The 26,383-nt window shown below is 39.3% G+C and overlaps 1 protein-coding gene across 1 annotated transcript; it reads left to right on the top strand.

The window, feature by feature from the left end:
• The first annotated feature begins 996 nt into the window (after positions 1-996).
• On the top strand, positions 997-26,383 carry LOC128367035 (aldehyde dehydrogenase, mitochondrial-like). The gene is made up of 13 exons (XM_053327828.1): positions 997-1,196; positions 3,949-4,053; positions 4,229-4,369; positions 5,817-5,896; positions 6,140-6,251; positions 8,602-8,730; positions 9,154-9,267; positions 14,967-15,069; positions 16,557-16,741; positions 18,426-18,590; positions 20,008-20,165; positions 23,645-23,759; positions 26,223-26,383. Exons 1-13 carry the CDS (start codon positions 1,080-1,082, stop codon positions 26,253-26,255), a joined length of 1,557 nt encoding a protein of 518 aa, XP_053183803.1. The 5' UTR covers positions 997-1,079; the 3' UTR covers positions 26,256-26,383.

Here is a 26,383-nt window from a genome sequence, read left to right on the forward strand (position 1 = left end):
AAGTACTCAATTCTACAGAGCAGGTGTCCCTGTCAGTGATTTGCTATTAAATGCAAAGTTTTTATTATTACTGCTACATTAACATTGCTGTAGAAGTATAAGAATATTGCTGCATTTTATTGTTGTAGACAGAGCTCTTATAGATCTGTTGTTACCGGAGTAACTAGAAAGGTTTGCCTGTGGGGATGTATGTTGGAGATAACAGGGGCCATTAACCCCTGTTAAGATTTAAACAGCATAGACACCAGAGGATATTGCACCAAGAACTTGTATTATTTTTTTGACAGAAATCCTACATAAGTGAAGAGAAGACCATCCCTATTAAATAACTGATGAACCAACACAACAATATTTTGAAACCAGCATTCCATAAAAAGAGATTTGTGTTTTTGTTTGTTTGATTGGCTAAACCTGTCCATAAATACTGTAAGATTAGTACTAGTTCTATTTAGCTCCATATTACCATCACAAATACTTGTCTCACTGCACATTTGAACAAAAGTAAGGCTGGCTGTATTTCTTCCCATTTGGAAAGTAATGAGAAAAATCTAGGCAAGCAAAAACATTTGTAATTGAAGAACCAAAGCCCAAACCATTTGACATATTTCCTTTTAATAATTGAAAGCAATAATAATAATAATAAAATAATAATAATAATAATAATTGAAGCAGTTCTCAATAGGAGACCACAACTTAGAGTGTGTCCAACAACTGTGAGACCAGAGAAAACCAGATCCATGGTCTCCTCAGTGATGAACAGTTATTGATGAAAAACGTTTTATTAGAAATGATCAGACCTAGGAGTCTTGTTATTTTGTCAGTCTTTCTTTGGCTAAAATTATCACAGAAGCGCTTAACTTTCCTACATGATGCAGGGTTATAGAGCCCATGAAAACATGAAATATGATTGTGTCAGGTCAATTTTGCCCAGCGGGGGGCAGTAATACGCCTATTAGCGTCCACACTGCCAACATCATACAAGAAGAAGAAGAAGCAGCTATTACTGAAGTGCTACAGCTTGCTGTGACAGTTTCGCATTGGGTTGAGTCGTCTGCTTCGTCCATCACCAGAGGAACACCATGCTGCGGATCGTGCTTTCTCGCAGTCTTCCCACACTGAACAGACTGTCAGTGTGTCACTACTCTGCTGCTGCCATCCCAGCACCCAGCACCCAGCCCGAGATCCACTATAACAAGGTATATTACTTAGCCACGATAATCACAATGGCTTTGACGTTACACTGGACGATGGCCAGCTACTTGTTCAACAGGTGTGTGAGCTGTGTGCTGTGAAACTTTGATAAACCTGCCTGTGAGGAGTTAATATTCACGGCTGCTGTTCTCATGTGTTACTTTTGGGTGTTTGCTTTAACTTGGAAAACAAGCAAGTTCAAAGCTAAAGTTCAAAGTCCACACATAAAATATTCTGATTGCCTGCTAATGGAATGAGGTGCTGCTGGTTTGTTAAAGAGCAGCTGATAGCACCGAGGACAGGACAGGTGAAGGTAAAAACATGAAAAAGTACTAAAGTCCAGACAAACTTCTATTGCGAAATCCTACATAGGAGGTCACACGTTGACATGGTTATATAACAGGAACTACTGTAGTATGTTTGCAGACTGCGCTGTTTTTTATTACCAGACACATTCTCAGGCAGTGAAAGTGGGTTTGTCCATGCTTATGATCCAGGTCACATCTGGTCTTTGCGTCACGAAACTAACGATGTTTTTTTAATTTGTGAACTTTCTTGACTTAATGTCACTACCAACACACGAGCCATCAAACATGCACCAGGAGCTGCGTGAAATGTTGCTGCGCCATAACTGTCGCACTGAAATACAACTTCAAATAGGAAAACAAGAAGTCAAAACATAGCAGCAAATTGTCATTTCCGTTTTGTGAGTTGTATTGTGTTATTTACTGTTGTGTTTTGTGAGTTTTTTCCTATTTGTCGTTATGATTTGATGTTCCTGAACACTGCACCAATCCTAAACTTCTGTTTGATGTTACCTCTACTGGTGAAGCCAGCTCTTCTGTATGCTGTTAGTCAGGACCGAAAATTGAAAAAGCCCCGTAGAAAACAACATGGGAGGCATTTTTGAGGAAAAGCACTTTACGAATTGTTTCTATATGATTTTTTAGTGCTGAATCCATTTCTGCCGGTTGCCCAGCTGTAAAAGTTACCGTTTAGTCATAATTATTGATTAATCGCCCAAAGTTAGAAATGGCTATCAATTTCCTATTTGTTAATATTATATATATATGATTGTTTTGTATCATTGTAAAGGGGTTACACCTTCCTTCTAACCTTTCATTTAAGCCCATGGTTGTATCTTTCTGACAAACACAGAGGTCACATGACCTCTTTAAACCATACATTACACACATTTTCTTTGTTGATAGGTGACAGCGGTTTACCTAACTGCACATGTATTTTGTTAGAAATGTCTTGTGCCAAATAACACGTTTAGCTGAATCCCATCTACATTCCCCTCTTCAGCAGATGAACGTGTCTTTGAAGGCGCTTTCATGCAGTGCACTCACCCAGTGAAAGTATGCTTCTGAATTGAAAGGTGTCAGTTGACCTGTAGGGTGAATGAATAGCAGGCTTATTAGATGAACTATTTTGTTGGATGAACAATTTCATGTACAGATTGTTTTCAGTTGTTAATTGTCCAAGAAAGTTTCTGTGACACAAACCAGTCACAACCCCACTTTCTTGGCCACTAAGTTATGTATGAGTGTATGAGTTATTATTCATAATTACTCCAAAAGGAAGCAATGGAGGGACAGTAATTATGATTAAATATGTTCTCTTTCTTTTTCTTAAGAAATTCAAACAAATAAATGTTTTGCTCATCGTTTTACTTTTTGATGATTAATGACATTAATTCCTCTTAAAAGTAAGTAACTATTTCTGATGATAAGTGATTCTTAGATTGGTCTTTTATGGCCATCTGAGGACATGATCTGTAATCTGTTGGAATGATGTTGCACTGTGATGGCACAGTTACAGGCGTCAGATCTGCTGACATTTTGTTAGCTCCAGACTGTTGCAGAATAATCACTGAAACTTCTGTGCACACCAAACAATAATCATTCTGTGCAGTTTCCAATGCAAGGTGTCTGTTCAAGGTTTGCATTTTGAATCACAGCACAGATACGTGTTTGGCTGTCATGAGCATCATGTGTCAGACATTGTGAGTTATGTTTTATTTAGTGTGTATTAAGTGTTTTATCTTAAAAGTAAATTATAACCCCACTTATTGGTTGATCATTAACCATCCGTTAAGGATCATGTGTGGCTTACATTGCACAATATGAAGAATAAATGAACTATTGTTACCAAAATCTCAGCAGTCAAATCTGATATAAACCTTAAAAATACCTTTGGAAATAAAAGAATGAAATACTAAAAGTGAGTGCAGAGAAAGATCTGTGTCATGTACTGGGTTCAAAAAAATGAGGGTGGACAACATGGAAATGGTTTTCTTACTACATCAGTAACACTTTCTGACCGTGTCTGAACTCTGTAAGAACACACAATTAAAAAAACATAAAACCTTTGCACAAAAGTACATTTTGAGAAATCTCTGTGATGGAAATTCCAATACAGATCCACCTACAAAGGTGATCAGATTTGCAGTTACAAAACAATGATCTGGAAGAAGGAGACTCATGTGAAATCAATCAGAGTCACTCAATCAATCATTCATTCACATAGTGCCAAATCACAAAAAAAGTCATGTCAAGGCACTTTACACATAGTAACATGTTATAAGAGGTAGGAAACCAGTAAAGAATTATCTAATTTCTCTTTTTTAAAATTTTAAAATGGAAATCAAAAGTTTTCAAATTACCGTCATACAATACCTCCAGGAATGTTGAGTGAAATTAAATGTTTGTTGTGCTAGAAGTAACCATGTAATGGTACATTTGAATGTTTCAGCTATTCATCAACAACCAGTGGCAGGATGCAGTGAGTGGGAGAACTTTCCCTACTATCAACCCAGCAACTGGTGAGATCATTTGTCAAGTTGCAGAGGCTGACGAGGTAAACAAACTCTCTGATATGTATTTATGAATCAACTATGGTCTGTAGACATTTTGAAACAGTTAATGTTTTTACTCTTGATTACAATCAGAATTCTTAGTAAGTTTATATTTTTAGATTACTATTCCTTTAAAAGTCAGTTAATCATGTTGTGGTTGTGGTGGTATATTTCCAGGCAGATGTAGACAAGGCAGTGAAAGCAGCACGCAATGCCTTTAGGTTTGGATCACCATGGAGAAGGATGGATGCCTCTCACCGTGGCTTGCTACTCAACCGATTAGCTGATGCCATTGAGAGGGATACTGCCTACCTTGCTGTGAGTCTACCAAACAGCATTCAGGAGAAACATTGAGCACACTCATATTTTACTATTAACACTGATGATCAGATATGATCTATTATGTCACAACAAAACCTGTATTGTCATAAAACCCAGGAATGAGGTACCATATTATTATGAACTGTACTTGTAAATGAAACAATATATACAAGTTGATATTATTTGGAGAAGTACTGTGAGAAGTAAAGGACATAGTGTTGACAATGATAAATCACTGTCACTGTGAGGAACAAAATGACAAACAGCTCATGTTGAAGGAGGCTGACAAGGAAGTCTTATCTGTATCAGTATCAAGTATTATCTGGATTTTTAAATCCAACTGTTGTGATAGTTTACTACAAGTAAACTAATTAGAGATTTTTCATAATAACTTTATAATTACAGAATTAGGAATTACAATGTTTCCCACAGAATCAGGTTGTGTGTGTGTGTGTGTGTGTGTGTGTGTGTGTGTGTGTGTGTGTGTGTGTGTGTGTGTGTGTGTGTGTGTGTGTGTGTGTGTGTGTGTGTGTGTGTGTGTGTGTGTGTGTGTGTGTGTGTGTGTGTGTGATACATATTTTAATTGAATTCTTAAAATGTGCCTATGGTAGAAATGAATAGGATATTGTTGCTAATGCTTTTAGTATCTAATTATTAAGAATGCTTCAGTAAAACATCATGGATTGATACCTACAGGTTTGTAGTACATGGATATGCTGATAACAACTGCTGCTAACAATTTGATTATTTTATGGAATTTTAAATATTGAAATATACAGTTTGGTTTGCTGATGTGATAATTAAAGAACAAGATAGTAATAATAGATGTATGTATTTCAAAGGGAAAAAAAATCTCCCATTTTTAAAGATCCTTCATGGCCATCTGGGAATAGATTTCTGAGTTTATCTAGTGCACCTAAATGCACCATGAAGTCCCTCTACTCATCCAGTGAAGATTGTGTGACCTAGTTACAGTTAACATGCATACGGTACCTTGCAGCCATGTAAACAGCTGGAAGCATGGTCTGTTTTTATACTATACGTCACAGCCGGACAGGGGAATCCTTCTGTGTTCTGGCGGGTCTCGTCCAATGGGAGCTTAGAGTTTGACTCTGCCAGATCACATCTGAGTGTGAGTTGAGCAAAGCATGAATGGGAGACGAAGTCCATTTTGGACTTTTGTTTGATTTGGCACCTTATAAGTGCATGTAGGCCTGCCTTTGTGTAATACACAGGGCATATGAAGACCAAGATGAGCTTCTTCCTTGTCAACAAAACACCTCACTTCCTGAACATTACATTAACATTATGTCATTATTATCTGTATGTGGAAACACATTTTATCATGTAATATTGCACAATTAAATGTTGTTGCATGTTGTACATAGCATGTCTGCATATGCAAGTATTTGCATGTAAAATGAATACTGTGTTGTTGCCACAGGAACTGGAAACCCTTGACAATGGGAAGCCATATGCTGTTTCCTACTCTGTGGATCTACCCAATGTGGTGAAATGTCTCAGGTAAAAAATACACAACACAGGGGTTTTGGTCTTTTAACACAGAATCACATTGGCATCTTACCAATGCACTAGACTTCGTCAGTCTATGTGGATGATACAGTTTCATCTAGCTCTTTAATGTAAGATCATAAGTAAGACACAAGTGAGACGAAGAAGCAATGCTTTGAATTTCTGGGTGGCAAAACTTCAGCTCCAAGCACAGGTGATGCTAACGCGTATCCTAACCATTTGTGTTGTGTTTAGGTACTATGCAGGCTGGGCTGACAAATGGGAGGGAAAGACCATCCCCATCGATGGAGACTATTTCTGCTATACCAGACATGAACCCATTGGAGTCTGTGGACAGATTATACCGGTATGGTGAAAGTGGGAAGGGAGAAAAAAATCAAATGCTGCACATCCTCTTCCTTATGTGATTTATAGTTTGCCCCTCTCTCTCTCTCTCTCTCTCTCTCTCTCTCTCTCTCTCTCTCTCTCTCTCTCTCTCTCTCTCTCTCTCTCTCTCTCTCTCTCTCTCTCTCTCTCTCTCTCTCTCTCTCTCTCTCTCTCTCTCTCTCTCTCTCTCTCTCTCTCTCTCTCTCTCTCTCTCTCTGAGAACAGTTCGAGAGATATGTGAATAACAGACAGACAGACAGACGTTCCTATCATTTTTGTAGATAGATACAGCAAATATTAATAGAGATTGGCTTATGTTTCCTTTTATCTGACTCAGTATTTGATAAAAAATATATTTCTGCTCTGTTATGGACAGAATTGGGAATATTTATATTTACTGAGGACTTTTAAAAAAAGAGCTGCATACAGTATGTATGTATGGAATTGATAAATTAAATAGTTTTAATCCAGACAGAAACTTCACCAGTGAGACTAAATTGAGGTTGAACCATAGAATCAGGTTACGGCCTTCCATTAGTTCATTCTGCTGCCAATCAAATTTGTCAGTGAAGCCTGAAGAGTTTAGAATCATTTTATGTTTCTGTTGGTTTATCAGGGTGTGGACAAAAGTGCCAGGAGCCCAGTGGTCATATCGCTTTCCACTGTCTCAATATATAGTAGCAATGTGCCAACAATATGCCTGACTACACCTCATTTTAAGACCAACACTCCCATTCAGATAGGTGCAAGTGAATTTTCTATTTAAACAATGTGGCTGCTGGTTGGGAAAATGACACCTGTGTCTGTCTTAAACTAGCAAAGACCTTTGTGTTGTACTTGGTGCTTTACATCGAAGGGCCTTTAAACTTTGTCTTGATTTAATGATACTCACTACTGATGTTATCTCACCTTTGACTACAATGTGTGCCACAATGGCAGAGTATACTTCTCAAGAGATGCTCATCCAAAAATGTAACACTCAGCACTGCACTTCCTTGTGTGTCCAGTAATACATTCACATGGAATGAAGTAGATAGGATGAATGTTTTTTCAAGATATGTGCACACAGACAGATTCCTTGCTTTATATAGAGAGATTTATAGAGATCTGTGTGTAAAATCTGTTATCAGATATACACAGGAGAGACACTTGCTTAACAGACATGTTTTTAAAGACTGTGTAAAATGAATTCAGACATTTTCTTCTAAACACATTAAATAGGTCATAATTGTATTTCTAAAAAAGGTGTAAAAAGCATTTCAGCCATTTAGATTTGAATTGTGGAGCTCGGCTTCACACACTGTGTTTCAAGATTTCTGTGTTCAGGATTTAGTGGGCGGGTCTGAAAATACCTAGCATAAACCCACCCCTGCTGCTGAAGAGGTATAAATACATTCAGCACACACTACTCCTGCTACCACTACAGTCTACAGTTAGCCAGTTAGCTAAATTAGCCGCCGAGCTAGCAGCTGAGTTAGCAGCAGAAAGTTCTCAGACGTAGCGTCCAGGTTTCGGGTAGAGGTGGTGACTTTGATTGACAGGTGACACTTGGTAGGGGGCGGGGTTTCAGCGGACTCGGCGGGCACTCCCACAGTGTTTGGGAGAAGAGAAAGAGTCTGTATCTTACACAACTTTGAAGCCTAATTTCATATATTTGGCGCTTTTTTTAATCATTCAAATTTGGTGGTTAACAACACACTTTTCTGTCGTTTGTCAAACTCATAACACATATTTATTCTTACTTTACACTGACTTTAAGACCCATTTGGAATATGAGGTTAAAATTAGATTTGTGTGTACAAACCAGTTGTGTTTTCTCTTCTGCTAGTTGGAGAACTGTTCAGTCTGCATTGGATTCTCGCCATATGGCACACCTCTCTCTTCAACTTAGAGTTGACTCACAGTACACTGTACTTTATCATAGCTAATCATTTATTATCTACACTCTTGATTTGGCAATAAATAAAGGGCTCTTAAGAACATTACATCTACACACAGGCAAGAGAAGAGTGGTGGAGCCATGGGTCATATAACCACATGGTTTCTGGGAAACCAGGCTGGACACAGCCAAAGATTGTAGTGTGTACACATTGTGTGATTGAGCAAGAGAAACCACAAATATAAACACTGAGTAATTTGTTATGTGTTATAAATTGTGTCTGTATCACTAAAGAATCAAGATAGAAGCCAATTGTATCAGATGTTTTTGCATACCTCTTTTAGTTATTTCTGTGAAGTCATTAGTGAACTTATCACAAGGTTATCACCCAGTCAAAGAAATAAAATCGTTCAAGGTTCATGCTATAACCTCTTGTCTTCATTCTTTGCAGTGGAACTTCCCTCTGTTGATGCAGGCCTGGAAACTTGGCCCTGCCCTTGCAACTGGTAACACTGTGGTCATGAAAGTTGCAGAGCAGACACCACTTACGGCACTCTATGTAGCCAGCCTGATTAAAGAGGTACTTTGTTTATATATTGTTTATTTATATGTATCTATACAGCCTCCAAACAAACGTATACTAGGGGAAAATGAGACTACTTACCTACCACTGCTAATGTTCGTTATCGGGCTAAATAGTTAATGAGCTGCAGCACATTAAAGAGCATAATATTAACATACCTGCAAATGTCACAATAGAGCAATTCTGATATTTTAAGACCTTGATGTTGATAATACTAAACTATTACCAATATAATAAAGCTGGTTGACATTATTTTCGACTACAAAGAGTGTAAAGAAAATAAAATGCAAAGGTAACTCATATTAGACACGATGAATGAATAATTAAGTCCAACTGAATCACATTCAATCATCAGAGATGTACTCAGTTATTATGACCAAGTGGACTTTCTCAAGCTTGTTTCATGGTTCTGTTTTAAAGGTCGGTTTCCCTGAAGGTGTTGTGAACATCTTGCCTGGCTTGGGGCCATCAGCTGGGGCTGCCATCGCAAGGCACATGGATGTTGACAAGGTGGCCTTCACAGGATCCACAGAGGTAGGACAATATTTCTCTTTATTTGCTTTCTGAAACTTGGAACAGTCACAAAAGTAAAATTCCTGTTGTTACAGGGCTAGATGGAGATTGTTCTAAACACTGTATGTGGTGCAAGTGAAACAGCACACAGAAACACACCACCAACATGTTGTCTATCATGCTAAATAACCTTTTTAAAGGCTTTTTATCTTCTACTGGCGGTGCTGCTCTGTTGTGACCCAGGCCACTGTGCTACTTCAGTTTGTTTTTGGGAATTTTTTTTAACCCTTTTTTATCTAGCACCCGACCTATTTTCATACTATGACTAATGTAACATAACAATGTTGTTACTAATTGTAATCGTCTTGGAGCTTGTAAAACGCCACTCAACACCAGCATGAGGAGACCCTGGGTTTCCTGCGCTACACCCAAGACCTATTTCTGCTGCTTCACCCAAGCCACACAACTGTTCCACCACTACCGAGAAAAATGTGGGTTCAGACATTGCCGGAGAGTAGATGGGGACAAACTTGGAAAAGGGGAAGGTGTGACATGGCTAGATGAGCCAGGCTCCAGAGGATACAGACCATCTCTGTCTTTCGTGATACTCTGCAATGCCCACTCATTGAAGAGTAAAGTTGATGAGCTATGAGTCAACGCCAGAGTTCGACATGAGTACATGCTTGTGTTCACTGAGAACTGGCTGCAGTAGGATATGTGTAACTCTCTCTGGTGTGGTTTGACAAGAATGATAATTCAGGCACCCAAAGTTTGTGTATGTCATACAAAAGTCTGTCATCCTGACATTGAGCTGGTATGTTATGAATATTTTATAATGTACTGTTTATATTCCACCCAGTGGAAACACTGCAAAAACAGCCACTCTAACAGACTGTGTTGCACCCCTGAAGTGCCTTGTTTAATTTAGTTTAATTATTTTAACCACTGTAAACTAGAAGCAGGGCTGCCTGGACTCAAACTGTAGACTGTAATACCAGAGACAAAGGCTGCAGCAGTGACACAACAAAGGCTAAACTTCCTTTGGGTACATCTGACCATAAAGTTGTCCATTTAATCCCCACCTAGAAGTCCTTGCTGAAGAGCAGCAAACCTCAAGTTAAAACTTTATACATGTGAAACAACAATGGAATCAAAACCAGCCTAAAAGGCTGCTTGTCCTGCACTAACTGTGACTTTCATTGTTTGGACTTGGAGGAGGCAACAGATACTATCACTGTATATATAATATATTCATTTTGTAGACAGTGTGTTAACCCATAAGTCTTTATGTACCCTAACAACTAACTTTATACTTTTAATTAAAAAACGCATAGTTCAGGAAAAAAAATAATCTGGGAGCAGAGACTGCTGTGAGGAATACTCAAGTTAAGGATGCCTAGGGGGAGGAGATTTTTGGAACCCACTGCTCTTCTTTGAACACCAAAAATATATGAAATGTATGACAGTATGAATCATGACAAACATGGCTGCAGTAAAAAGGTGTATTAGTGTTCTGAATGGGAACCAATGAATAATAGATTTGAAATAACTGACTTCTCACGGGAGCAAAAAGTGGCCCTGTACACGTTACCTGCATCATACTCCTCAAAAATGACCATTAATCAACATGTTGTAAAGACTATTCTCACACATCTGTCCCAGGAAGACCACTGGAGCGCGTGGCATTTCTGGACTCCTGTCAATCATGCAGCGAAGAGCTGGCAGAGGACTGGTGCCCCATTTACCGGAAGTCTCTGGTCTCAAACTGTATTATTATACCTCTCTGTGTGCCGCTGCTGATATCGTTATTATGCATACTCCTTTTATTTTCATTGTTGTTGTTGTTGTTGTTGGGGTGGCTTTTGCTCAGGAGGTAGAGTGGTCGTCCACCAATTGGAAGATTGGTAGTTCAATTCCCAGCTTCTCCAGTCCACATATCAATGTGTCCTTGGGAAAGACACCATTACGGTTACCGTCCTCTTCCGCTTATCCGGGGTCGGGTCGCGGGAGCAGCAGCCTAAGCAGGGAAGTGCAGACTTCCCTCTTCCCAGCCACTTCGTCCAGCTCTTCCCGGGGGATCCCGAGACGTTCCCATAGACATTCTGATGAAGCCAACAGGACCACATCATCTGCAAAAAGCAGTGACCCAATCCTGAGGTCACCAAACCGGACCCCCTCAACGCCCTGGCTGTACCTAGAAATCCTGTCCATAAAAATTATGAACTGGATCGATGACAAAGGGAGTCCAACCCTCACCGGAAACAAGTCCGACTTATTACTGGCAATGCGGACCAAGCTCTGACACCGGTCATACAGGGAACGGACGGCCCATATCGGGGTCCAGTACCCCACATTCCCGGAGAACCCCTCACAGGACTCCCCAAGAGACAAGGGTACGGGGATTGCCGCCACGGCAGGCACTGACCACCTTGGGAACATGGTGAACATGAACATGGTGTTCGTTATGGGCAATCTGTGGCGAGCACAGAAGTCCAATAACAGAACACCGCTCGAGTTCAGATCGGGGGGGCGTTCCTCCTAATCACACCCCTCCAGGTCTCACTGTCGCTGCCAACGTGAGCGTTGAAGTCCCCCAGCAGAACGATGGAATCCCCAGAGGGAGCGCTTTCCAGGCTCCTTCCCCACCAGAGAGGTGACGTTCCACGTCCCTAGAGCTAGCTTCTACCGCCAAGGTCCCGCCTTCGGCTGCCGCCTAGCTCACAGCGCACCCGACCCCTTTGGCCCCTCCCACTGGTGGTGAGTCTGTAGGAGCGGGGTCCCATGTCCCTTCTTCAGGCTGTGCCCGGCCGGCCCCCATGAGCGAAGGCCCGGCCACCAGGCGCTCGCCCCCGAGCCCCAACCCCAGACCTGGCTCCGGGAGGGGGGCCAGTGACCCGCGTCTGGGCGAGGGACATTTTTCTTACTCGTCATTAGGGTCTTCTGAGTTACCCCTTGTCTGGCCCCTCCCCCCGGACCTGTTTGCCATGGGAGACCCTACCAGGGGCATAAAAGCCCCCGACAACTGAGCTCCTGGGGTCATTGGGACACGCAAACCACTCCACCACGATAAGGTAGTAGCTCAGGGAGGGGACACTTAACCCCCAAATTGCTCCCGTTGCTACATCAGTGGTGTATGAATGCGTGTGAATGGGTGAATGAGACAGTGTAAAAGCTCTTTCAGTGGTCATAATGACTAGAAAAGCGCTATATAAGTACAGTCCATTTACCATTTGTTGTCACTGTCCTTCTCTTTCCTTCTCCCTCTCTGTCTTTTTTACACATGCTCTCTTTCAACCCTAACCGGTTGAGGCAGATAGTCGCCCACCTAGAGTCTGGTTCTGCCTGAGGTTTCTTCCTGTTAAAGGGGAATTTTTCCTTACCACTGTCCCCAAATGCTGCTCATATGGGAATGTTGGGTTTCTTTTTAAATAAAATTAATGAGTACAATTTAGACCTACTCCATATGAAAAATGCCTTGAGATCATTTTTGTTGTGATTTGGCGCTATATAAATAAAGATTGCTTTATGTACTGATTAAAAAAGCAAGCTGCAAGAATCAATAAAGTTAACAATTGACTAAGCTAAACACACAGAAGGATAATAGTATGTACAAACCATATACACAAGACGTGTGTGTGTGTGTGTGTGTGTAGAGGTAGGTATAGGTATAGGCATGGGCGTGTGTATGTACAAGAGTAGGGGTGTGTGAGAAGTGACGTCACAGGAAGTCACATCACACTAGACAGCTGTGAAGCTTGGGGTAACAATGGCAAGATGGCCAAAAATTATGTTTTCCACATAAGGCTGACTTTCTGTTGTCAGAACTGTGACTCAGTATTGATATGTAGATATGTTCAGGACTCAGGAGTATGAGAAATGATGAGTTAAAGTTGAGTTACAACAACTTCTTTCAAAAATGTTTTAGGCAAAATTGACTGACACCATGCCACAAGGTCACTCCATGAAAACTTCAAGGCTTCACAATTTAGCATTGCAAAGGTCTTTTAGATGTCTCCTACAACATTTGAAGTTGCTGGGATTAAATAACAACGTTAAAGTACAACGTATATCAATGCAATGCAAAACAATAAAAAAACGCAAAGTAGATTCAAAATTCACGGTTGAGTATGGCTCCAAGAGGTTGTTTTTTTTTGTTTGTTTTTTTTAAGTCCAGTTGTTAGGGGTTGCCCCCTCTCACACTGGTTTGTAGGATGATTGACCACCACAGGGCTCTGGTCAGAGAGTGCAGAGTCATCTGTTTAGTTCAACTCCTTTACTTGCAGAATAATAGTAGTACATGCTGAACAAAGGCACAGTTTAATGGTGCATATGTTTACAGTTTCTGAATCACAGATCAAACATATACAGTGTAAATGTGGTTTCAATCAATCTCAATCAATCTTTATTTATATAGCACCAAATCACAACAAAAGTCATCTCAAGGTACTTTACACATAGAGCAGGTCTAAACCAAACTCTTCAGGTTTGATTTTTAAAGAGACCCAACATTCCCACATGAGCAAGCACTTGGAGACAGTGGCAAGAAAAAACTTCCTTATAACAGGAAGAAACCTCAGGCACAACCATACTCAGAGTGGGAGAACATCTGCCTCGACTGGTTGGGGTAGAGAGGAGAGAGAGGAAGGATAGAGGAGAGAAGCACATTGAAGTTAGAAGGTCTGGGACTGGAATCTGTCATCCGGATGTCAACAGGCCTGGCTTTGAGTGGTTAGAAGGATAGAAAGATGCTATATAAATGCAGTCCATCTCTCATTTTTAATTTTTTTAACCCATTATTGGATCTTGTATTTTTTCTCTCCTTCAAATTATGAAACACAGAAGTCATAATTAGCAGATACATTACATCATTTTTTGTCTAATGGTAATCAACCTTCTTACTGGCTGTGTCAGTAGGAATATTACAGGGAGCTCTGTTTATGCAACACAAGAGACAATTACTGTGCACTTAAGTGTAACTTATTATGACTAACTTCAAATTTTTATGAACTAATTGATAGAATTTTATGGACATTTTCTTTGGCCCATGCGCTAGTTCAAAACTTAAACACACACACCACACAACAATGGTGAATGAATACTAATAAAAAGTTATAAATACAATTAAGAGACTATATTGAGTCTCTAAGAATTGAGCAAGCTGCTTATCATAGGCTAAATGTACATTCTATTATAAATACACATTCTTTGTAGCTAAAGACATCATATTGCACCTTCCAGCATGTAACTTGTCAAACTTGGAGAGTAAACAATGTGCAGGTTCCTCTGATACACAGCTTCTCTTCACAAAGAGCCTTCATCTTACTCTTTGGCCTACTAATGAATTTACTGCCACATTGATGACCTTTGCCAGCTTGCTCCTATGTATACTACAGCACATATATGTATATATATGCAGCACATAGTAAAGAGAATTTGTCCATAATATGATAAATGCATTTTCTTCCATCTTTTTCTTTTTTTCTAGAACACCAGAACTACATCTCTCCAAAAGCAGTGTTGTTTTCATTCAGGCAGCTTTTTACCTTTTTAATGAGCTTTTTTCTAAACGTAGTTTTTTCATAGGTTTTGTTTGGCCAATATTGTTTTCACAGAAATGACACACACACATGATATACATTTTGTTAAATCACACCAGCACCAGCACTGTGTCTGCTGTGAAGGTGTCACAAGCTGTGTTTCTGCCTGTCTGTGTCCATCAGGTGGGTCATCTAATCCAGCAGGCTTCAGGTGGCAGCAACCTGAAGAAAGTCACTTTGGAGCTGGGAGGAAAGAGTCCTAATATCATCCTGTCTGATGCTAACAGTATGTATTCTGTCTGTGTGAGGTGGTTTCTGTGTTAGTATGTCTTACAGATATTACTGCCTCTTTCACATTCTAAGAGTGGCTTACTAACTATCCAAAACTGGCAACTGCCTCGTAAAGCCACAGTTTCATTGTTGGGCAATCAGTTCGTGGTAACTTGATTGTAACTTTTGTCTGGGAATATCTAATACTAAAACACAATATCAAATGATGTTTCAGCTGATACTGTGCTTTTGTGACACGATGCACAAATTGCTAAAATATCTTGTGTATAAGCATACAGCCAACCTCGGGCTATGTTCCATTCCAGCAGAGGCATACTGTACACTATGCACAGAGAGGAGGAAGAACACAGTCTGTCCCAACAGCTCATTTTCTCTCTGGGCCCCAAATCTTCACTTTAGTTTAATGCATTGTGGAGGGATATTTACCTCATGTTAATGGTAATGATTGACTATTGATACATCAGAATACAGGCAGCCAGACAACAAGTTCCATACTCCTTGTCAGACAATTGAAATATCCATTAACCCTCCTGCCCCCACACCTTTGTCACTGCAGATGGGGGGCCTGTAACTTTCTGAAATGGGCAAGCCAACATTCATACCCACCAGTGATTGATTAGCTGTGCAGAAGTGAGAAAGCAGTGTGGGTTTGAACTTTTCTCATCTCATCACACAACCATTTTATCTTTTCATATGGACAACTGGGACAACCGTTCTCAATCCAGGACAGAATAGGCATGACCACACCATCAGGAACATACTCAGTTATGAGTCTTCATAAATCAAGCTTAAAGCGATGGTTCGGCATAATTTCGACCTAGTGTCATATGCACCATGAGGTCTATCTAAACACCACCTCATCCCTTTTTTGTCCCTTGGTCGCAAACTGGTGGAGTTAGAGTTAATGGGACCACCAGTGTATCTCGTAAATTACCCCACTAATAATGCCTGGATTGTTATCAAACTTCTACAGTAGTACAAATAGGGTCTTTACTCATAAATCCATGCATTGAAAAGTTTGTAAGTACACCAAGAGTTTATTAAAATAAACACTTACCTGATGGCTTTTACTCTGCTGCTACTGCTAAAGCTGTAAACATCGTCAAAATCTCGCACGATCACTGAAAAACCGTGTGGTAAATTTATGAATAAAGAGCCTATTTGTACTACTGTAGAAGTTTGATAACAATAACAATCCAGGCATTATTAGTGGGGTAATTTACGAGATACACTGGTGGTCCCATTAGCGCCTGTACTAAGACATTCGGCTGATGGCTCTAACTCCACCAGTTTGCAACCAAGGGGAAAAAAAGGGATGAGGTGGTGTTTACATAGACCTCATGGTGCATATGACGCTAGTTCGAAATCATGCCGAACCATCGTTTTAACAGTGATATCATGGTGTGCGGACACACTCTAATTACACTTTTACATAACTACAGAAACATGTCTAAATGTTGTCTCTGTCTTTCTGTCATCCAGTGGCAGATGCAGTGGAGCAGTCCCACTTTGCTCTGTTTTTCAACCAAGGCCAGTGTTGCTGTGCCGGCTCTCGGACCTTTGTCCAGGCAGACATCTATGATGAGTTTTTGGAGCGGAGTGTTGAACGAGCTAAGAGACGAGTGGTGGGAAACCCTTTTGACTTAAATACTGAACAGGGACCTCAGGTAACACATAAACTCATAAACTGGTATTTTGTTACAGAAATGTTATTTTGAACTAGACCTTCCTATGCTAACAAAACCCTCAATGATTTCTTTTTTTTAAAGGCAGACTTCCATATTTTTATACACCCTAACACTAATTTGAGACAGTTTTCTTTATGTAATGGGAAGTTGTTGTATTTTGTGACTAATACTTTATAAATTGTCCTTTTTTAGAAGGGGAAAAAATAATGAAAACATTCAAAGTAAGATTAAAAAAAGAGAAATTTTGAATGTATACTAATCCTAACCCCACTGGAAGCGTTTCAGAAGCACAGTGTATCAACTCTGGGGAAGACATCCGCCTTTTAATTTAAGCCCAATCAAAGCTGAACAAGTATCTTTTGGCCACTGTAATTACTGCAGTAGCAGCTTAACTAAACTGCCCGATTTTTATGTTTTCCACATAAGGCTGACTTTCTGTTGTCAGAACTGTGACTCAGTATTGATATGTAGATATGTTCATGACTCAGGAGTATGAGAAATGATGAGTTAAAGTTGAGTTACAACAACTTCTTTCAAAAATGTTTTAAGCAAAATTGACTGACACCATGCCACAAGGTCACTCCATGAAAACTTCAAGGCTAATAATGCTGAACAAGTATCTTTTGGCCACTGTAATTATTGACGACTTGCTCAAATTCGGGTCTGTAGGCTACATAGTTAAATAGTTGAAATACGTTCAGGAGTTGTTTTATTTTGAAAATGTGCTGCTCTATGCTGTTTCTGGGTCTGACTCCCTGCCCATCTTGATTTGCTCTGCGCAGCTCCTTCTTTCAAAAATAGACCAGACAAGTCTTGCCAAGGCAATGACCAAATGAGAAATTTGTGTCAGCTGCACAGTCACTTCTGTTCCTCTCACACTGTATCATAGGCTGGAAAAAATCATTTGAACACAACAGTACTCTCTGTGGCAGCAGCTAGCAGACCGTTAGGAGGTATTTGCTGAATTTGACAAAAGTGTATTTGTATTTGTGGGTTTTTGTCACACATAAAGCTAGAATTGAGCCGTATGGCTGTAACACTGTTGCCCGTATTTAAAAATGCCGGGTTTGATTCTTGTGTGGGACGGCTCATGACTCTTCCAGTGAAGACTCTCTGACCAATCAGTGGCTGGCAGTCTGTTGACGTCACATTTAGTATCGGCTCGACTCGCTTGGAACCTCGCCAGAGCAGATACTAAAAAAGTACCAGGTACCAGGTACTATCCCTGATGGAAACGCAAAAAAAAACGAGTAGAGCTGAGTAGAGTTGAACCGAGTAGTGCTAGAATTGTTTATTGGAAAAGCACCACCAGTTTGGAGCCACTTGTGGTTCAGTATGCAACTCACACAAGTGTGATGTGGAAACTTGAAACCTCCAGCTTCTCCAACACTGAGAATGAACTTTACAGTGAAAGAGGAGACATCTTGTGTCTTGCAGTTTGACTTTTGAATTGAACAATATTTCCATATTCATAGATTCTGGATTTTTTTGCAATATTTTAATTTTATTTGAATGATTTTTAACAAGGTGATTGAACTTTTTTGTGTGTAAATCTCATAATATAAGTTGTTGAGGAGCACAATCAGTGCTCAGATGACTGAAGAGTACTTTGGCATTCTCACACACACACTTGGTGCTGTTCCCTCTGTGATCACCTGTTTAGGTGGATGAGGAGCAGTTCAGCAAGATTCTGGGCTACATCAGCAGTGGAAAGAGAGAAGGAGCCAAGCTGATGTGTGGAGGAGGAGTGGCTGCTGACAGAGGATACTTCATCCAGCCTACTGTGTTTGGAGATGTCCAGGACAACATGACCATTGCCAGGGAGGAGGTAGGATAGCAGATTCAGTGGTTTGCCCTGCTAACAAGTTCAAATAATTGCTTTTTAATATTTAAGTAAAAAAGATGAAAGCCTGAGTGTTTATACTGATCAAAAGATCATTTGAGAAGTGGATCCACTCTGTAACACTACTCTACAATTGTAAGTGATATTCTGTATTTAAAACCAGAGTTGGGTTTTTTTTTTAGCAGATCACATCACGTATATTTCAGAAGTCACATTTTTCAGTTATTTTTTATTCATATCGGTATCATGTTTAATTGAATACTTAACCAGAACCTTAAGTATTTGAATTAAGAAACAGAAGGAGACAGCTCCAGTTACTATTGCTACTCAGAGTTACTGAGTTATTGCTACTCCATGCTTGCTAGACTGCGCAAAAACATTAGGTTCATCTTAACTCTGGGTCATCATCAACAATGTCAGAATCCAATCTGTTAATCAGACATTTTGCCTCTGCTTTTGCCAGAAACTCTGGTCCTTTTTGAAAAGACCATGAATAATTGGACAACTGATTTAAAAGCTGTTTCATGGACAGTTGTGGGCAATTACTTTGTTCTTTCATCATCAATTAAGCAAGTAAAATGTCTGCAGTTGATTCAAGGTTTAGTCTTTTCATTTGGAAGCTGAAGTTACAACATGCAATCAAAAGAACTCTCGATGCAGGTGAAACAGGTCATCCTTAGGCTACAAAAAACACAAAAAATCCATCAGAGAGATCTCAAGACAGTCTGGTACTTTCTGAGGAAAACAAAAAGGCCTGTATGTATGGAACATCCAGTCAAGTGAAGAACACTCTCCAGGAGGTAGACATATCATTATCCAACTCTACCATAAAAAGAGGACCTCATTAGAGCAAATACAGAGGGTTGACCTTAAGCAAGCCATTCATAAACCTCAAGAATAGAAATGCCAGATTAGACTACATAACCAAGGACACATGTCCTTGGTTATGTAGGCCATGTGTGAATGAGATGGTGTATGTAAATGAGAATTGTTATTGTTGCTGTGGGGATGAATTAGTTAGATAGGTAGGTATTTTATTAGCATGGTAATGCTAGCAGGTAGGTAAGAAAGTGAAGCAGCAATATGTTTATGTTAATTTGTACATTATTGAAATACTGTTAGAGTTGAAAAAATAGTCCCAGGTGTAAGTCCCAAATAAAATGTATAACTGCAAACTATTTATTTGACATTGAAATCAAAATTGAAGTTGACATGAAATGAAATGCGAAAGAAATGCTGTATGCAATGGCTGGCTCCTTAAACCATGAAGGGGATGGAGGGGGATGGAGAAAGGTGAACGGACAGATGGACAGACAAAACATCCTGCTCTCCAGTTATAGTAGTAGGATTGTTGATTGATAATGTTTAAATCTTCTCCTTTCTGTCATGTTCTGTATTGCAGATCTTTGGTCCAGTGATGCAGATCTTTAAGTTTAAAACCCTTGAGGAGGTGGTAGAGAGAGCCAATGATACTAAATATGGTTTGGCAGCTGCTGTGTTCACTAAAGACATTGATAAGGCTAACTATGTCTCTAATGGGCTCCGTGCTGGCACAGTCTGGTAAGAATGAATTATTACTGTACAAACATTATTCTGTATGCTGTAGATATTCGTAGCTGACTTGAGGAATGCTATTTGGCTTTCTGTCCCTAGTTCTAATAAGCTATCCAATGATTGAATTCAATCCCTCATCTTTTCTTATTCAGTTTACCTTTCAACACTTACAAGTAACAGTAGCTGTTTTTAGTGGCAGCATAATTAATGTTCACAGCCTGTGTTAGATGTGGTCTTAAGAGTGGGATAGGAACCCTGGCTGTTTCAAACGTTGTGACTGTTAGTTGCTGCTCCATGAAATACTCATAACCATTTAATTAACAGCTGTAGCTTACTGAACTTCACCAGCTACCTTCTCAAATCCAGATCCTCAGAATATTGAATTACTGTCAGGTCTTGACTGATCTGGTCTTAGTGTAGGAATGAAGATGTCCACATGTATAGATGCACACATCACTTTCAATTTAAAGATGCACTTTTGTTATAAACACTGGAGAGAGCTGCAAAAAGCGCTCCACTTACTGTGAAACTAACTTAACTGATCTTATAATACATCCATGGCCTGTACGCATGTTGTTATGTGCAGCACCATATTTCTCCCTGTCCCTCCAGCATCATGTTCTGATCTTTTAAATTAAAATGCCATTTTTGAGGAGCAGAATTATGTGGGCGAGGCTCAAAACATTTGTGGCTGAAGCAGTGGCAGCCCACGACATCTACAGTGCTTTTCACTGTTAATGAACACAAACGGAGAGTCAGCGAGGTTTCTGTGAATGATACACATCTAGTGCATTTTGGAGTTCATTTAAAGACTGTGTAAAGTGAATTTAGGCATTTTCTTCTAAACACATTAAATAGGTCATAAATGTATTTCTAAAAAAGGTGTAAAAAGCATTTCAACCATTTAGATTTGAATTGTGGAGCTAGGCTTCACAAACTGTATTTCAACATTTCTGTGTTCAGAATTTAGTGGGCGGGTCTGAAAATGATGAGCATAAACCCACCCCTGCTGCTGTAGAGGTATAAAGACATTCAGCACACACTACTACTACTACAGTCTACAGTTAGCCAGTTAGCTGAGTTAGCCACCGAGCTAGCAGCCAAGTTAGCTGCCGAGCTAGGAGCTGAGCTAGCGGCAGAAAGCTCTGAGGTAGCGACCATGTTTCTGGTAGAGGTGGTGACTTTGATTGACAGTTGACACTTGGTAGGGGGCGGAGTTTCAGCGGGCTCGACGGGCACTCCCACAGCATTTGGTAGCAGAGAAAGAGGCTGATTTTTACACAACTTTGAAGCCTAATTTCATATATTTAGCGATTTTTTTAATCATTCAAATTTGGCAGGGTGGTTAACAACACACTTGTCTGTGGTATGTCAAACTCAGAACACATATTTATTCTTACTTTACACAGACTTTAAGTCTGAATATTGAAAAGAACAAATCAGTATTCTTTCAGCTTCTGGGGGAATCTGATGTCCAGTCAATTACGAATACTAAGTGACAAATGTCCATGTTTCATATATTGAGGCCCATGAGCTCTGTGTTGATAGATGGTTGGTTTAGTTATCGTAACAAAAATGTCTGTTATTAAACTAACACTATGTACTGTTGTGTCTAATTCCAGTTTCAGGCAAACATGAATAAATGTTTTTGAACTCTTTTTAGTGTCCGGCACGTACCAGGTCAGCCTGTCGAATGTACCGAGTGCTCATGAATCCCTGACGTTTCCCACACATTCTGCCCATGTCCACTCACTGTTATTGTAGGGTACTGCTCAGGCCTGCTGCAGTGGTGCAGTTGTTCAAAACATAGGCAGTGGGACAACGAGTGAATGAGCAAAAGTCATTGTCTCAAACAAAGATGTCAATGAATGACTCTGAACAAGATCAAATAAACAGTTCTCTCTCATTGGGATGTATTAAGGAGAATTGAATCAGACTTGGGTCCAGACAGCCTGGCAACTACATTCACTGATTTACACTGAATGAACTGTTCTCTCAAACTAGGGACATCTGCTGCTTCCCCTTCAAAACAAATAACAGATAATTGGTCAGAGACATTTCTGTAACATCATATTGAGCTTACCAGGGCTGCCAACCATGCACTGAATGTGAAAGTCATGCAGTTGACACATACTTCATTCCATCATGCCACATATGTCTTTTGTCACAGTAGCTTTACACCTTTGTGAATTAAAACAAAAGAAGTTTTATTTTTTTGACTGCAGATCGTAATACATATATTCATCCAACCACTAGTGTCATTTCTTCTGCTATCCATACATTTTCAGGATTTATGAACACAAGAAAAACTCTGCAGCTCCCAATGCAAGTATTTATTAGGATATAACCAGTGTGACGTAACAATGGTTTTAGTTTTGGTGCTTTATCCGTGTCTCTGGATGTGCACATCCACCACAAACTTTTTTCCAAGATAAGACATGCTGATGTGCACAGTGTATAAGAAGGATTAAAGACTGCAGACAGAGAAAGTAACAGCTCAGCTGCTGGATGAAAGCAGAGACCATTGCACAAACCGATGTCTCCTATTTAAAATAAGTCCATTTAAAGTCTGACTAACACTAAACCTAAGACAAAGCAGCTTGTGGGGGTCTAAATAAGTTGATTCCCAATGCGAACATTTAGATATTTGTTCAATTCAGACACTTTGATGTTATGAGGATGTCAGTCCTCCTCTCACTGTGTAGTCACCAAACAAAAAGTCAGATACCAGTGTGTACTGTCACTAATACACTTCAAATCAGTGAGCCATGCTTCCAAATGAGGTCAGCTTTAAATCTGATTACTGACTTGTTGCATGTACACATTATTGTTCCACACACAGTATCTTTGTACATCTTCATACACATCTGAAGAGGGTCTTTAAAGGCTGGGTACATTATTTATTAAGTTTTTGAGGATTTTATATAATTCTGTAGCTTGTAACATTCTTATTCAAATCTGAAAATTCAAATCTCAGTCAAAGTATGTACTGTATATATATTTTAGCATCAAACTCATTATCAGCACTCTGGCTCTTACCCACGTCACTGCTTTTGGATGAGTGGACGTTTGTGTTTATCTGTGAGTGGGATTTGGGGGATGCTCAAATTGATTAAATATTTAGTAATTTAATGACATCTCTCTTCTTTTTCAATGAGTGGATCATTATACCCCTCCCAAAATTAAATTAATTAAATTAGATTAATTTACTTGTTAGTAGTATTCCTTTTTGCTTTGGCTCTGCACAGACCACAGAAAACTATAGAAAACAACCAGCCTTATCATTAAAGTAGAAATACTTCAGCAGTCATTAAAGGCAAGAACAAGATTTAATATATCTAAAATGATATAAATACCAAGGTTCATATGTTTGAAACTGTATTCATTTAATGTTCCATGTTACTTTTCTGAAGCTGTGCATAAGTTGTAACCTAGTGTTCAGACTGCCATACGTTTATATATTATGTGTGTGTGTTCTCCTGCAGGATTAACTGTTATGACGTGTTTGGGGCTCAGGCGCCGTTTGGAGGTTACAAAGCTTCAGGAAATGGCAGAGAGCTGGGAGAGTACGGTCTGGACAACTACACAGAAGTCAAAACGGTAATTATTAAAAAATATATGTTGTACTATTTGAAGCTTTTTTAGCTGAATCTCTCTGAGCTTGTTAATGATTATACACTAAAATATAGACAAACCATCTAGGTGTCCCTATTACAATCAGTAAATATTGCTCACAATCCTTGAAATTTTGGGATATTTATTCTTGGATTGAAACATTTCAGTGTACTATTATACAGTCTAGGAACTAAATGTGCCCACTTTTTACAGTATTTAGTTAAATATTAAAGTTGCAAGCAGCAATGATCAGGCCCTCACAGCTTTGTGCACATCATGGCACACTGCAATCAAAGTGCTGTTACTACAGCACGACATTACATTCACAATGCATCTTCCAGAGAGTAACAGCTACACATATACATTTTCATACACATTGGATGTAGGAGATCACTTCCTGTGGCCACTATTTGGTGTTAAAAAGCTCACAGTAAATGTACATTATGTTATTGCATATCAAATGTGGACCACATAAGTTGTAACAAGGCTTGCTTCCTATTGTCACAAGGCAGTGCTGCACAAGTGGGTCATTGATGCAACAGTACATTAAGTCGAGGTCACCTGACATGCATATGTATTATCATGAATATCAGATGTTGCATGAAGGAGTTGAATACAACTTAGTTTGTCCACTATGTGACTGGCTAATAATGCTCTATGTGTAGACAACAGTGTGTGAACTCCATTTAAATGGGAAGTTTTTCACATAAGGCTGACTTCCTGTTGCCAGTAGGTGGCATTATGACTCAATATTGATATGTAAATGTGTTCAGGCCTGGAAATGTATTGGATAATGTAAAGTGGAGTTAAAAGAACATGAAAACTCAAAAGCTTTGCCATTTAACATTGTATTGTTTTAAGATGTAACCTAACACATTTGAAATCGCTAAGTGGAGTTTAAGTACAATGCCTGTCAAAGAATTGACTTTTTAAAATGTGCATAGTAAATTCAAAATGATTTACTTCCTGTTCGACTTAGAGTGTAGCTCCAAGAGGCTTTTTTTAAGTCTGCAGATCCACCTACAACCACATTTTGTATATGTCAAATTTAAAGTTGGAGGCTCTGGACCATTTGTGTTCAGGCCTTAATAAATAACTGTGTTAGCCTTAATTCTGCAGTGAGGCAAACTTTGTCACAATTCATTGGATGTACTAGAAAAATGTCAAGTCTGTAGGACATATAGGTGATTTTCTTTGTTTGTTTTGGATTGTGAAATGTCTGTATATTTAGATTTTTTGTAATAAGCCATGCCAACTTTAATCAATCATTACCATGTATATGCATTGAGTCATGGCCCTAGATTGTACAAACTGAATTTGGTACAAATCTGTACAACCAATTACAAGGTATTAATTTTTTGTCCCCCCCATAGTGGCAGTCTGGAAGCTCAGACTCATCATCCCAACACATACACCAAGTTTGGTTACAATAGCTTAAGGCAATTTTGATATATGGGTGTTAATGTAAAACTCAATCTAAAGACATGTCTAAAATGTATCATTTCAAAATGGATTAACGTGTCGAAATTTGCCCAATGGTTTATGACGAGTTTTTGAAAATGGTCATTTAGAAAACTCGTGTTATGAATCCAGGGCAAGCTGTTTTCAAGATAATTGTGAAAATGTAAACAGCACCACAGTGAGTGCCATGTTATCTGCCTGTGTAGTGGGTGGAATGTGTAACCCATTTGCCTTTTTTTTTTTGGGGGGGGGGGGGGGGGGGGTTGGACTTAGTTTTTGATGCATGAATAGATTTTGTGGAGAAGAAGAAGAAAGGAAGAAAGAATAATGACCATAAAAATAACAGGGCTCCAACAACGAGCTTCACTGTTTGGACCCCTATTTTATAATGCCTTAAAATACAATGGGCCTTCACACCACTAGATTTGTTTTAAACCTAATGATGGTGAGTGAATGGTGTCCAAGACTAATAAGGGTTTTTTATTACATGGAAGTATGTGCACCTCTCAAAAAATCTGCAAGATTAATGTAAAATAAAATGAGACTTTCTGTAGTAAACCTGCTTTATATGTGTAAAGTCTTATTTTGGTATTGGTTGTTGGAATGTTTTCATATGACATTAATGATGTTTCATGATTTGATGATTATATATCCTCTATACTCTTGTCTGTAGTGTTTATGTCGTAAAGTGAAGTGATTTATCTGTGGTCTTACTGTTTGACATGTCTCCATGCTTTCACTTACTAACAACCCAAAATCCTGTTTAACACTAGTGAGTGCAGTGACTGAGGTGGTGTGTCCACACTTTTGTACTAGGGTGTACTGTATACCATGGAAATGTAAGATTGTCTGCAATGGGTCTGTTTTTATTTCAATGAATGATTATGTACCAAGATGCATATTTTTATGAAAAAATCTTTACCTCTAAACTCCTCCACCTTTTTAATCCTGTGAGCAAACCATCTTTTTGTCTGTGTTTTGTTTCAGGTGACCATCAAGGTACCACAGAAGAATTCTTAAACGTGTGCAGTGAGTCCAGCAAGCGTTTGGTTGCTGTCAATCAAGAAGCATCTAAGAGATGATCAGTTTATAATCTGTGAGTCTAAGTCTTTGTAGTTTTTAAATAATAAATGCACTTAAGGAATAAA

The sequence above is a fragment of the Scomber japonicus genome, chromosome 10, assembly GCF_027409825.1.
Source record: "Scomber japonicus isolate fScoJap1 chromosome 10, fScoJap1.pri, whole genome shotgun sequence".
Lineage (NCBI taxonomy): Eukaryota > Metazoa > Chordata > Actinopteri > Scombriformes > Scombridae > Scomber > Scomber japonicus.

Coding starts and splice junctions, on each gene's coding strand:
- LOC128367035 (XM_053327828.1), top strand. CDS start 1,080: ATGCTGCGGATCGTGCTTTCTCGCAGTCTTCCCACACTGAACAGACTG. Junction 16,742..18,425: donor ATACTGAACAGGGACCTCAG/GTAACACATAAA, acceptor TCACCTGTTTAG/GTGGATGAGGAGCAGTTCAG. Junction 18,591..20,007: donor TGACCATTGCCAGGGAGGAG/GTAGGATAGCAG, acceptor TCTGTATTGCAG/ATCTTTGGTCCAGTGATGCA.